At 40.7% G+C, this 12,320-nt stretch overlaps 1 protein-coding gene across 1 annotated transcript in view; it reads right to left on the reverse strand.

Annotated features, from left to right (window-relative positions):
- Positions 1 to 12,320, reverse strand: part of COL12A1 (collagen type XII alpha 1 chain) — a 154,305-nt gene that overhangs the window by 15,378 nt on the left and 126,607 nt on the right. The window contains 7 exon segments of the mRNA XM_089777144.1: positions 1,924 to 1,995; positions 3,017 to 3,070; positions 5,706 to 5,759; positions 7,546 to 7,599; positions 9,302 to 9,397; positions 10,028 to 10,081; positions 11,870 to 11,956. Coding sequence (XP_089633270.1) covers positions 1,924 to 1,995; positions 3,017 to 3,070; positions 5,706 to 5,759; positions 7,546 to 7,599; positions 9,302 to 9,397; positions 10,028 to 10,081; positions 11,870 to 11,956 — 471 coding nt within the window.

Consider the following 12,320-nt stretch of genomic DNA (forward strand, 5'->3'; position numbering starts at 1 on the left):
ACTCATGATCAATATGTAGGAAGCCTGAGATCTCCATATAATTTGCATTTAACTTTATATACTTTTGGCATCAGGTCATAATATTAGATTCTATTTGCATCTTTTTTAGTAAAGGCCCAGTCTCCTGCTACCCATATCTACACTAAGCTTACATTTACACTGCAACACTATTTCAAAATAACTAGCCCTATTCTGAAATAACCTAGTCCGCATATACACAGCAGGCAGTTATTTCAAAATAGTGTCAAAATGCTGTCAAGCTGGAGGACTTCTTACTCTGACCCCTGTAACCCTCACTGTATGAGGAATAAGGGAAGTCGGAGGAAGAGTGCTCTCTTTCGAAATAAGTGCTGTGTAGATGCTCCCTATTTCTAAATAAGATATACAATTGACATAGCTCAATTTATGTAGCTTACTTCAATTTAAGCTCTGCTGTGCAGATGCACGTTAAGTGGTATCTAACACCACATACCACTCAACATGAGCAAAAATGACAAGATAAGAGTCCTAAGAGGTTATTTGTTCCTTGAGTTCAGCAACAGCAGCAGGCAGGTGATCAGTTTTCTCATGGACCTGCAGTTACAAATACAAGGCAGGCCTGGACTTCATTTCAGATCTCAGCAGGCTGTACATGGCTCTTGGGCTGCACCTTTGGCACTTCTAATGCAAAACATAAACTTCAATGTCGAACTCCCGTCTACCATGAGTCTCACAAAACATCTGCACAAAGCATGAGCCAGAATTCCTGCTGGGATCTGTTCTGAAAACATCTGAAATAGTAGATGTAATATCATGCAGTGTCGCTTCACAAGAAAGTGGGAAATTTGAAGCAAATTATACTTTTAAGTGGCATGAACTTGGGGATTAGCATTTATAAGTACTTAAATCATACTTGTACTTTCTGCATTTATATAGATATGGCTAGATTAAGGTTATTTCTGTATAAATCAGGGCATAGGTAGCCTCTCTTCTTTTGAGTGCCTGTCCAAGGACAAACACAATGTTGGCTTTTGTGCTTCTGGCCTGCACCAATGGCAGAAGCAAAAATAACAAAAGCACTTTATTCAAAGCATTGGACAGGTGAACTAATGAATCCTCACAATCTCCCCAGCAAGCTAGTAGGTAAGGTAGCACTAATTGTATTTTATAGAAGAAGAAATCTGAAAGCTGAACTGACTTCCTGAGGCCTGGCAGCGATTGAGCAGGATTAGCATACATAGCCACTTAATTTTTTGTGCCCATGTGAATTCTGCCAGACCACATGGCCTAAGAACTATACACTCTGTAGAGAACTCTGCCCCTTTCCAAACTGGCTGCCAGGAGGGAATGAACACGGCACCTTTTTTGAGACATCACAGCTCCTGTTCTGGCTGATTCAGCTCAAATTTTTCCTGAGACCACGCAACTTCTGCTCCCTTCCTTCCAGCATGGGGCTATAGCTGTAAAAGCCTCAACAGAGCCCACAGGACTTAAATAATTTTTAAATCATGTTGTTAAATCACAAACATTTGCAAACCACCAGCGATCATATAACATTATCAAAGATTTTCCACCTTCAGCAACATACCACTCTTTACAAAAAACCCAACAATTTCCAGTAATTCTGCTGACCTAGCTCTTGGTGTTTACATAGTGTAGAAATATATGTCTTGGCACGTAGACACTGTGCTTTTTTTTTTTTTTTTTTTTTTTTTTTTTAATGGAAACCAATGACCACAGTTTCCAGCCCCAACTATTAAAATGAACAGAAAGATGGACTATAAAATGCAATTGTTTAAAAATTAGGGTTGTGGCCTTAGCTCAGCTTCAATGTATTGACTGAACATACGTGAACCAAGTAGCTTAAAGCCAGGATAAGTCCCATATTTATCTGCAGCCAGAGTATGTTACAAATGATACAGTAATTGTAAATCATTTTCTCACTTGTGGCCCACGATCTCCTGGTTTCCCTGGTTTTCCACTTGGACCTGCTACTCCTGGAACTCCTGGGGCACCCTAAAACAGAAAGTCAGACAAAGGAAGGCTAAGACAGAAGGTTAGAGTCTAAGTGCAACTGGTGCAGAAATCAGCCACCATGGGTACTTCTATGCTGCACAAAACAAACAAAACCCTGTGGCAGCAAGTCTCAGAGCTTGGGTCAACTGACTTGGGCTCTTGGGGTGAGTCTCTGAGCCCAAGCAGGAATATCTACACTGCTATTTTTCACACTGTAACGCGAGGCGAGAGAGCCCCGGTCATATTACAGCAGGTTGTTGTTTGCAAGGTAGACATACCCATTGCACATAAGTGGACAGTGACATTTAAAAGAAAATTATTCTTATTCCTAACATAGAGTCAGAATTTCAATGGCATTTAGGTGCTTACAGATGCAGATAGGCACCTACTAGGATTTTCAAAAGTACTAAGGTGCCATAAGGTTTTTTTTTTTTTTAATTCAAGGGTTTCCTGAATAGTGATCATATGATTTGGCCTAATAGTAGTTCTCTAATTTGTGCAGAAGTCATGACCAGGGGCCCACAGCATTAACCTAAGTGATTTTAGACCAGGAGCCCAAGTGTAGACCAGCACATTGTGCAACACAGTCACTAATACATGCAATAAAGTTCAATATTTTTAACTTATCATGACTACTCAAATATTCTACTTGTCCTGAAGTGTTAATTTGTCATAATTACTTGATCTATAATTACATGATCCACTTCCTCTATATTATTTTCTAATCCAACAATAATTAAGAAATAAGTAAGCTAACGAAAGCCAGTTGAGTAACACCACTGTGAAAACAGAATCAAGCCCTACTAGTGTGTCTGTTTCATTTTTAAAAATATAATATGCATGTTGGAAATAATTCCCTGTTTTCCTCTTTCCAAGAGTTTTCAACATCATAATTTTCATTTGATTTTTTTTCTAATATGATAAAGGATTCGTTCGATAGAATTCAAAACCAGCATAGTGGAATTCTCTCACTTTTGGGTTGTAACTTTTGGTTCATTCTATGCTGAAGCTTTATATTTACCGCTGATCCAGGTGGGCCTCTGGGTCCTGTGGCACCATCTTTTCCCGTGAAACCCTATTCCAAAAATGAAAATATTTACAGATTATTAAAGACAGGCCTAAGGCTTCAGCAATCTTTATTTAAAATTAGTGACCCTTAAAGCTATGTATAATGGCACTATTCATAATTAATGCTAATATATATGTCAAGCCCAATAATTTAATGTGTCAGTTATTTAAATCTGCACCACTGGTAATGCCAGTTAAATATGTAATTGGCATGGCTTTACCCAAATTGAGAGAGCCTCAGGCTGCTTAGGGTGGAGTGTCTGTTTCTCAAAAGCAGCAATATAATGATTAAAAATCTGCGACCTCCTTCGCAGAGGTGGAAATAGAGGCTCAGCCCAAAGTGACTGATGAGCTCAGTCATAAAAAAGAAAGGGACCTAGTAGCACACAGATTCTTCCTTCTTGGTGTTCTCCCCAAGCACTAGGCAATGGGTGAATGGGAATGTCCTACTTGGATAAGTTAAGAAACTCTGAAACCTATCTCTACTGATCAGAGGCAGGATCCACCAAACTGTTTTATCCCCTGCAAGGAGAAGAACTCATACCCATTCCCTGTTGTCTTCTTCTATTATCAGCCTATTGTGGTGCCTAGTCTCTTTTCTACCTTTGGAACCATTAGCTCTTCCTTCATTGGGAGTTTTGCATTCATGAGATCTTTTTCCTATAGCAGCTCTCGCAACACAACAAAACAATAGGAAAGTGTAAACACACATCCAACCCCATTTTTACAAAGCAAAGCCCTGCTCATGGAGAGGATTAAGCAAAGAACAAGAAGCTTCTGGGTGCTGTTGGAAGCAGTTTCTGGGTGGTGTTGAGAAGTCCCACCTAAACAGCCTTACAGCAGTTCTCTTACGGGTATTAAGAGAATACTAATTGTCTAAGAGAATACTAAGCTCCTTGAAGACCTGGCTGGTCACATGGTGCCTGTTCTCCCTGTTGATGGCTACCAAACCCCATTAAGGATCAGCTAGAAAAATGCATCAAATACCAAACATTTTATAAATACCTGCTTTTTGTATGTAGGCAGTTGCTCTAATTGCCATGGGGACTTAGCCATTGTGAAAAGGGATGAGAATTAAGCTTTGTCTACACTATCAAGTTTTTTCATCAAAAACTGCCTTTTGGTGACAAAACAGTAAGAGCATTCACCCTGCAATGTGACTTTTGTTGGGGAAAAAAACCAGTTTTGGCAACAAAAAACTTCCACCCCTGTGAAAGACTTTTGTCTTTCCCCCACCATTCATTATCAACAAAGAGCCAGTGTAGACTCTGCTGTTTGTTTTGTTGTCAGAACTGGCTTCCACCGGTATCCCACAATGCCTGCCTTGATGACTTTTCTCAGTGTTTTGATCTCTGCTGTCCTGTACGTATGCGCCCCTCCCCTTTCAAAGCTCTGGGAAATATCTGGCAGCTGAGTGAGCTGTTCCATTTGGGAAACAAACAAAGAACAAATCATTGGAATGCTTCTGGTCTGTCCTGTACTAGGAACACAGCAGTAGGCAGACAGCTGCTGCAGGAGGAGGGCTGGAGAGACCGCTGTGGTGCTTTGGCATTCCTCAGCCCAGAAAGCTCACAAAGCTAGGCATGATGCTGTGGGAGAACTTGGGAGGGAATCCCAAGAAGTGGGATCAGCTCTGCCTTCCCACATCACTGCACTGTGGGATGCTTACCCACATAGCTTTGCTCTATCTGTGGACAGTGTGCTAACTTTGTGGCCATGAAATGTCAACTATGGGAGGCAGAAAAACTGGTTTGACCAGTTTTTCCTTTTGGCAATTTTTGCATGTCGACCGCATTTTTGTTGTCAAACCTTCCCAGAACAGACATAGCCTAAGGGTACGTCTAGACTACATGCCTCTGGCGACAGAGGCATGTAGATTAGGCTACCCGACACAGTAAAATCAGCTGTTTGTCAGCTCAGCTGTTTGTCAGCTGATCAGCTGTTTGTCGGCTCAGCGCGGCAGCCATGTAAATGTAAATGAAGCGGCGATTATTTAAATCGCCGCTTCATTTTACTGTGTCGGGTAGCCTAATCTACATGCCTCTGTCGCCAGAGGCATGTAGTCTAGACGTACCCTAAGACTGCATGACTGCAAACAGGAAGGAAGGGATTGCAACAAGTTGACAAGACAATCTCTTTATCTCAATAGAGTATTTGCTGGGAAGAAATCTGAGAATCCCTGATTTAAAGTAAAGCTGTTAACTCCCAGCGACCAGAGGTCAAGTATAAAGGGATAAATCCTATCTTCACAGTGAATTTTGTACAAGTACATCCTAGTGTTGTGGACATGTCATTTCATATGGGTTCCCTAACAATAGGAGACAGAATGTGGGAGGGGACCAGAATATCAGCAGGGTCAGAAGAACCCTGCTCAGTGGTGTCTGAGGGCCCAATCCAGTCAGTCAAAAGTAGCCTATGCAAAAGTTATGTATCTGCTTTAAGGCCCAATGAGGAAATTTTTCCTCCCCACAATCTTCTTGGTCCCCACTAGTCATCTTTTTTGAGTCTCATTGGACTCTGGGTAGAGGACTTGATCCTAAAAAAGGAAGAAGCTGAAAAATAGAAAGCAATGCTGGAGTTCCATGTGCTATAGAACGGAGCATAGTTTGTGCCGTTAACACTGTAGACAGAAGAGACCTTACCCTGTCACCTGGTGGTCCCACTGGGCCAGGTGGGCCAGGCAAACCTGGGGTTCCCTATAGAAAAAACAAAATAAGGAATTCAGCTAAGATAAAACAAGTTCTTTTGCTATACTAAATACATATATATTTGTATATATACATACACACATGTGTTTTAACTTCCAAACTATTTTGATATGGCTTTTTGTCAACATATAAAAAATAAAATGAATCCTTTTGGCAGAGATCAGCTGTATTTTAACAATGCAATGCACTTTATTATTTACCACATTTTTTCACACTTCCCTTGAAAAAACATTCTTTACATTTTCAGTCCTGTTACCAGAATATGCATTTTTATAGCCTTTTTCAGTCATAGCTTACAAATGTTGGCTAGTTATTAAACATTTGGTATTAAACCAGGGGTGGGCAAAATAAGGCCAAAACATTTCTCTCTGGCCCACCGAGCTGCTCAGCAGAGCATACACATTTACAGCTGGCAGCGTGTGTTCTGTAGCCGAGCTGCTCCCAGGATTCGCCTGCTAGCTGTGCAGAGTGGGGGAGGTGAGTGGGGACAGGAAGGGAGTGCTGAAATCAGAGTGTGCCCCTGCCTCTGTACCCCATCTCTGCAGAGCATGGGTCAGAGAGAGGGAGACAGAGTCAGCAGAGCTGCTCCAATATGAAGCAGGTTGGTAAGTGACTCAGAGATGTGCAAAGCAGGGGAGAGGGAGACAACAAAGCAGGACAGATTTCCCTTAGAGACCATGTGGTTTCTCTCAGAAACTCACACAACAGCAGCCAGCACACACACGCCCAGTCTGTGCCACATGCACACTGCACATACACGCTCAATCTGTCTCTACACACAGTGTCTCTTTCACAATCTCACACTCTGTATCTCATTGTAGCCCACAGCCCCACTCCTTCTGCAAGAGGCCCTACTCCCTTTGGGGGGCCCAGAGCTGGCTCACAACCACATACCAAAATTTGTGAATGTTGCCCACCCCTGTATTAAACTCTGGTTACAAGATAATCTTCTGTCAATTCAGTGGTTGTGAAGAGCATGAGTTACAGCTTCTTTTATTTAACCCCTTTTCCCATTCATGCTAGTCTCCTCCTGTTCTATTTTATAATGAGCTTCTGCCATATCCAGTACATGTCATGCTCTTTCTTTCTTAGTATTGTATTTTCTGTGTCAAGAAGAAACACTGAAGGTGGTTACAGAAAACTTCATGAGAAGTGAGGACACTCCACACCTGCCAGGGCCTCAGCACTTGACAGGATCAGGCCCAGAATTACAAAAATTAGATTTGTCTTCTTCCCCATTTCAGGCATTTTCTATTGCTTGAGTGTAATACAAATAGTATAGAAAATAAAGTCTCTACGTGGCATACCAACCTCAAATTACACAAAGGATTTCTATTTATGTAAATACACGGGCAAATTGAAGCCCAAATAGCAACAATATACATCTGACCCACAGCTGTCAAAAAAATCATAGAGCCAAAATTCCCCCTGAAAACAAATTCCTAAAAAAGACAATAGGAGTGTTCTTGATATTTGATTATTCTATACATTCTTAGCTGTTCTCTTCAAAACCCAATCCCATTTTCAACTTGGAATCACTGCCATATGTACAACTACAAACAAGCTCAATTTAACATGTATTTCTCTATTTACTTATTTTGTCTAATTCACATTTTTATACAGTTTTATATTTGCTATATTTCAGATTGCTAATGTTATCCAGCACATGTCCTACGAAATATGTAAGGAGCACAAAATTTCTACAACACTCAAGAGTTGCATTAAAAGTGTCCATGCATCACTGTGGCATAAATAACATAAAAAAATAACTTACTGATCGCCCTGGTAGCCCTGGTTCTCCAGCATCACCTTTCATTCCTTGGCGACCCTATAATCATCACAATTGTCATTAGGAGCACAATTACATAACTCAGAATTGACATTACAATGTTTAGTTACCGAAACAATTTCATTAATGACAAGTTCCAAGCAATAAGTTTCTTCAGTGTTTTCATACTTCATCTTTCAAATTGCCTGGGACAAAACATTTATCACATTCCACAAACACAAGGAATGCATTTAGCCTTCCATGCTGCTTGGCATCCACAGGCCATCCTGATGAAGATTTTCCTTCAAGCATACACAAAAAATCCTATATTGATCTCCAAACTCTTCCATTTGGTCCCTTCCTAAAGGGAATGTGGATCTAATTTGTGCCATCCTGTGTTTTTGGTTTTCTGTTTTGAATTAGGCCACTTGTAAATCTATCAGACAGAAAAGATGAATTGCCTAATGAATGTAACGTGTGTTTTCCCATTAGAAGCCAATTTTACTAATTATTCCTAATCAGGAATATTCACTTAGTCATACAGCTTGTTGCAACATTCCATAAATCCCTAATATACTTCCATAAAAACCAGGAAGTTAAGACAGAAAAAGATCTTCTCTGGCAGACTACATGCAGAAGTGACCAAGGGTAGACGATAGGGGTATCAGGACGCTATGTGGTCATTTAGGGCTGCATTCTGCACTCAGAACAGTGTGAATCTTGGGAAAGTCCACTGATATTAGAGTTACTTTAGATGTTCATTCATGCAAACTAAATCAGAGGTTGGCTCTTATTAATTCATACAGTGGTGTCAGCATGCACAACTGTATACAAGGTAGGAACAGCACCACCAACCCACCAAAAGAACACAAGGCCAAGCTTTCAAACACTGATGCCCCAATTTAAGCACCCATTACCTGCTTTACACTGGTGATTTAGTTACCTAAAGGAAGAAGTTAGGTGCCTAAATCAGCATAGAAGTGCACAAATCTGTGGAAATGCTTACCTATGACTTCAGGTGTTTAATTCTCAACATCCAACTTTGAAAATTTGAGTGTCAAGGTACAGCTACATTGCAGGCTTATTTCAAAATAAGCTATTCTGGAAGAAATACTCTGAAATAGCTTATTTCAAAATAGCACGTCTATACTGTAGGGAAGCCTCAAAATTAGTCTGAGGCAGGCTTCCCTAATGTGGACATGCTACCTCAATTTAGAGCCCCAGGAGGCACTGGGGAGTAATTACTCTGAATGGCCTTGGGGAGGACCTATTTCAAAATAACAGCAGTGGAGCATTCACACTACTGCTATTCCAAAATAGCTATTTCGGAACAGGCGTTATTCCTCATGGAACGAGGTTTACAGAAGTCTGAATAAGCTGTCCATTATTTCGAATTTATTTCAAAATAATGGAATTGCTGTGTAGAAGCTTGCATTGTTCTTTCAGAATAACGGCCGTTATTCCAAAATAATGCTTCTGTGTAGACGCAACCTTAGAGTGTGAAGGTATAGAAAAGCAGTAAGATAAAGCAACGCAACACATCTCACACCACTTCACTTATAATCCCCAAGACAGTTGTACCTGTAACACTCAGGATAAGACAATGTGATATGTTAAAGGCAATCAATTTCAAACATTACCGAGCATCAGGGCAAGAAAAAAAAAAACCATGATGGTCAGAGGGTTCTGGAGACCACTGCCATGATGTAACAGTTCTCTGCCTCTACACAGTTTCACACACAAATATAGAATGGTTACTCACTGGTTCTCCTGGAATTGAAAGTCCATTGATCCCTTGTGGGCCTGGTGGACCCTGAGGACCCGGTGGACCTGCATCACCCGGAAGACCAGGTGGCCCCTTAAAACAACAAAATTAAAAGATATTTAGAACATGGTTTCTTCCTAGAATTGCATCTAGAGCATTCATACGGACATGGGCCAGGCCATCAGCACAGGAATAATGGATACTTGAATAACATTTGAACTTGCAAATCTTTATTCAAGCAGTACTTCCGCCATTATCCACGGAAGAGCTGATCCTGCCCCCCTAGAAACGAACTGCAGGCTCAAGCCAAGAAACAAGACACATTAGGCAACATTAATAGAGATGGGATATCCACTATTTTTGGAGGGGAGTGTGCCTCAGAGAGTGTCTCCCTGCCTTCCCTCACCCTCTAGTGCCTCCCCAGAGAAGGGGAACCATGAGGCAGAGTTGGCATTCCCAACCTTCCATGTCTCCTACTACTGATACACATGATCTGGCTCCCCTATGCAAGAAGCAGAGCACAATGGGATCCTAGGAAATATAGACAAGATACACATCCTGTTTCCCAACATTTTTCTATACAAATAACATGCAGACTTATCCTTAATCAGAAAACATTTAAATTTTGATACTTTGTGATATTAGTTTACTGTGGACTTTAACATCCAAAATTTAATGCGGTGAGCATATAAACTTATAAATGCATTCCAGAGAGACACTTACGGAAGGTCCAGTCAAACCTCTTTCACCTCTAGGCCCTTTAGTGCCTGGACCACCCTAAAACAGACATTTGAAAAGAAAGATGAATGTACACAGTGGGGGAAGGAGAGTAAAGATGCAAAATATCCATCTTCACAATAAAACTGACTTGTTGAGTCAAGGTTTCAAGCAAGAACAAAACTTTGATATGAACAGATCTTGACATGGCTGGTATTCAAAGGAGCACTAAAACAGGAGTAAGAGCTGCATCAGATCCCAAGTAAATCAAATCAGCAACAACCTCACTAATCTAGAAGACCCATGTTGATGCTCAGGAAACAGGGAATTTATGCTCTCCAAGCAGCTTTCGGTGGATTATTCACTCCATTAGTCTCCATACAGAGATCACAGAAATATTAGTGACTGGGGTTTGTAGCAGCCCCTGAGAACCAGCTTCTGAAGGATTGAGAAGAACTAACAGGGGTCAAATAGGCAAAGAAGGTTGGGAGTAGGAGAGGATCTCAGTGTTGCCTTCAAAGTACTATACTATTTGGAGAAATGGCCCATATGCCTATTGCAACTGACAGCTCAGTCTGAAGCTGTTTATTATCTGGGATTACTATTTGGATCCCTCGAGCTCTCTGAAACTCAAGGTACAGAGGTGGAAATGTTCTGAGCATATCTCCAGGCCTCTCTGGCATCATCTGCAAAGACTCAGCAGGAATCACAGATGCAGGAGGAGCAATCACTCCAGGGCAGCCGGAAGGTTTGCACCCCACTTAGGAAACCAGGTTGCCCTCTGTGATTGTGAAATCAGGTTGAGTCATAAAACTCCATCCAGCTCTACTCATTTCATGTTTTGGTACTTTCGAGAGGTCTTTGAAAGACTGTTTGAAAGGGCCCACATTTCTGCAGATACCTAAGCCAGTCTTAAGGGAACTATCAAAAAACACCATCAGAGTTCTCTGGAAAAAACATCGGTAAAATAAAAGAAGGGAGCTCAGCATGTAAATTTACCACAGTGCCGGCTCAACTCCCATATGGTTAGGAATCAATATGATAATCCAGGCTTTTCTTGTACCCATTAAGAAATCAATTGTACTACATAGTGGACCTTGAACTCCATTTATAGGGAAAGGGTATTGTTTAATACATTGCACAGAAAAACTTCTATGTCTAGTTAGAATGAATCTTATATTCTTATTTGAAAGTAATGGCATAACTGACTGGAGCTGTACAGCCTGTTCTGGCTTTGTAGATACAAAGGCTATAAGTGCCTTCCTTAAACACAGCCATGTAATACTTCTATTAGATCACTCAGCTCCATCCCTCCAGAGCCCTGGGATGGAGTCTGGCAGCACTGAACTCCTTGAAGTCAATTGGATGGGTTCTCTCTAGCCAATGGATGAGAAACTGGGAGGATCTTAGAGGGCTGTGAGTTCCTTCAAAATGAATGTCTTGCTCCATATGCAATCATATTGACCTCAGGGAGACTACTTAAGAACTAGGATACTATACAGAATAGGAAAAGGTGGCAAAGTCTGACATGTTTTAAACCACAAAAAAAGGAGCTGATAAATAGTGTCATGAATCTGGTGATCCCAACTTTCTTCCTTGTTGATATTTCTACATTTCACAAAACCACCACGCAGTATGGCACTCGGGGGCACAGCTGGCTTTTCTATGTCATAAAGAAACACCGGGAGATCAAATGTAAGCATTCTGTGCACTTTAACAGAGCTCTATGGAACTGCTTATTTGATTTCTGCCATTACTCTTTACTCTCAAAATAAGGACATTTTGAGAAAAACTTCCTTTAAGTTTAAAAAAAACCCAGACAATTGCTCTGTATTAATAAATCCTTACAGAAGGTCCAGGAGGTCCCGGGGGTCCCACGCTGTCTTGTGTACATGTACATGCATTTGGGAGAGCTGGGCATTTTGCTTCATCCCTCTGAAAATTCAAGCACAATCATTTCACTCTCTTTAAAAGGAATGTATTAAAAGCTGGTGGTGTTTTTCCCCACAACAAAAATAAAAACAATGTCCATTACCCAAGAAAAAACTCTTTTTGAATTATATCAAAATTCAAGAGAAAAAAAAGTAATTTGCAAGATTTCCTACTGTTTTTTTAAAATTTGTTCTTAGTTTATTTCCTCTAGGATTTTCTTAAGGCAATGGAATATTTACAATAGCAGAGAGGCAGGAACAAACATTGGTGCACAATCTTACTTGTGTTCTATATGCTCTAATTCAAAATCCACTACTATTCCCTCACCAAGATAGAAATTATTGCTTTGGAGAATCAACAAACACAG

This window comes from Pelodiscus sinensis, chromosome 3 (genome assembly GCF_052426305.1).
Source record: "Pelodiscus sinensis isolate ZL-2025 chromosome 3, ASM5242630v1, whole genome shotgun sequence".
Classification (NCBI taxonomy): Eukaryota; Metazoa; Chordata; order Testudines; family Trionychidae; genus Pelodiscus; species Pelodiscus sinensis.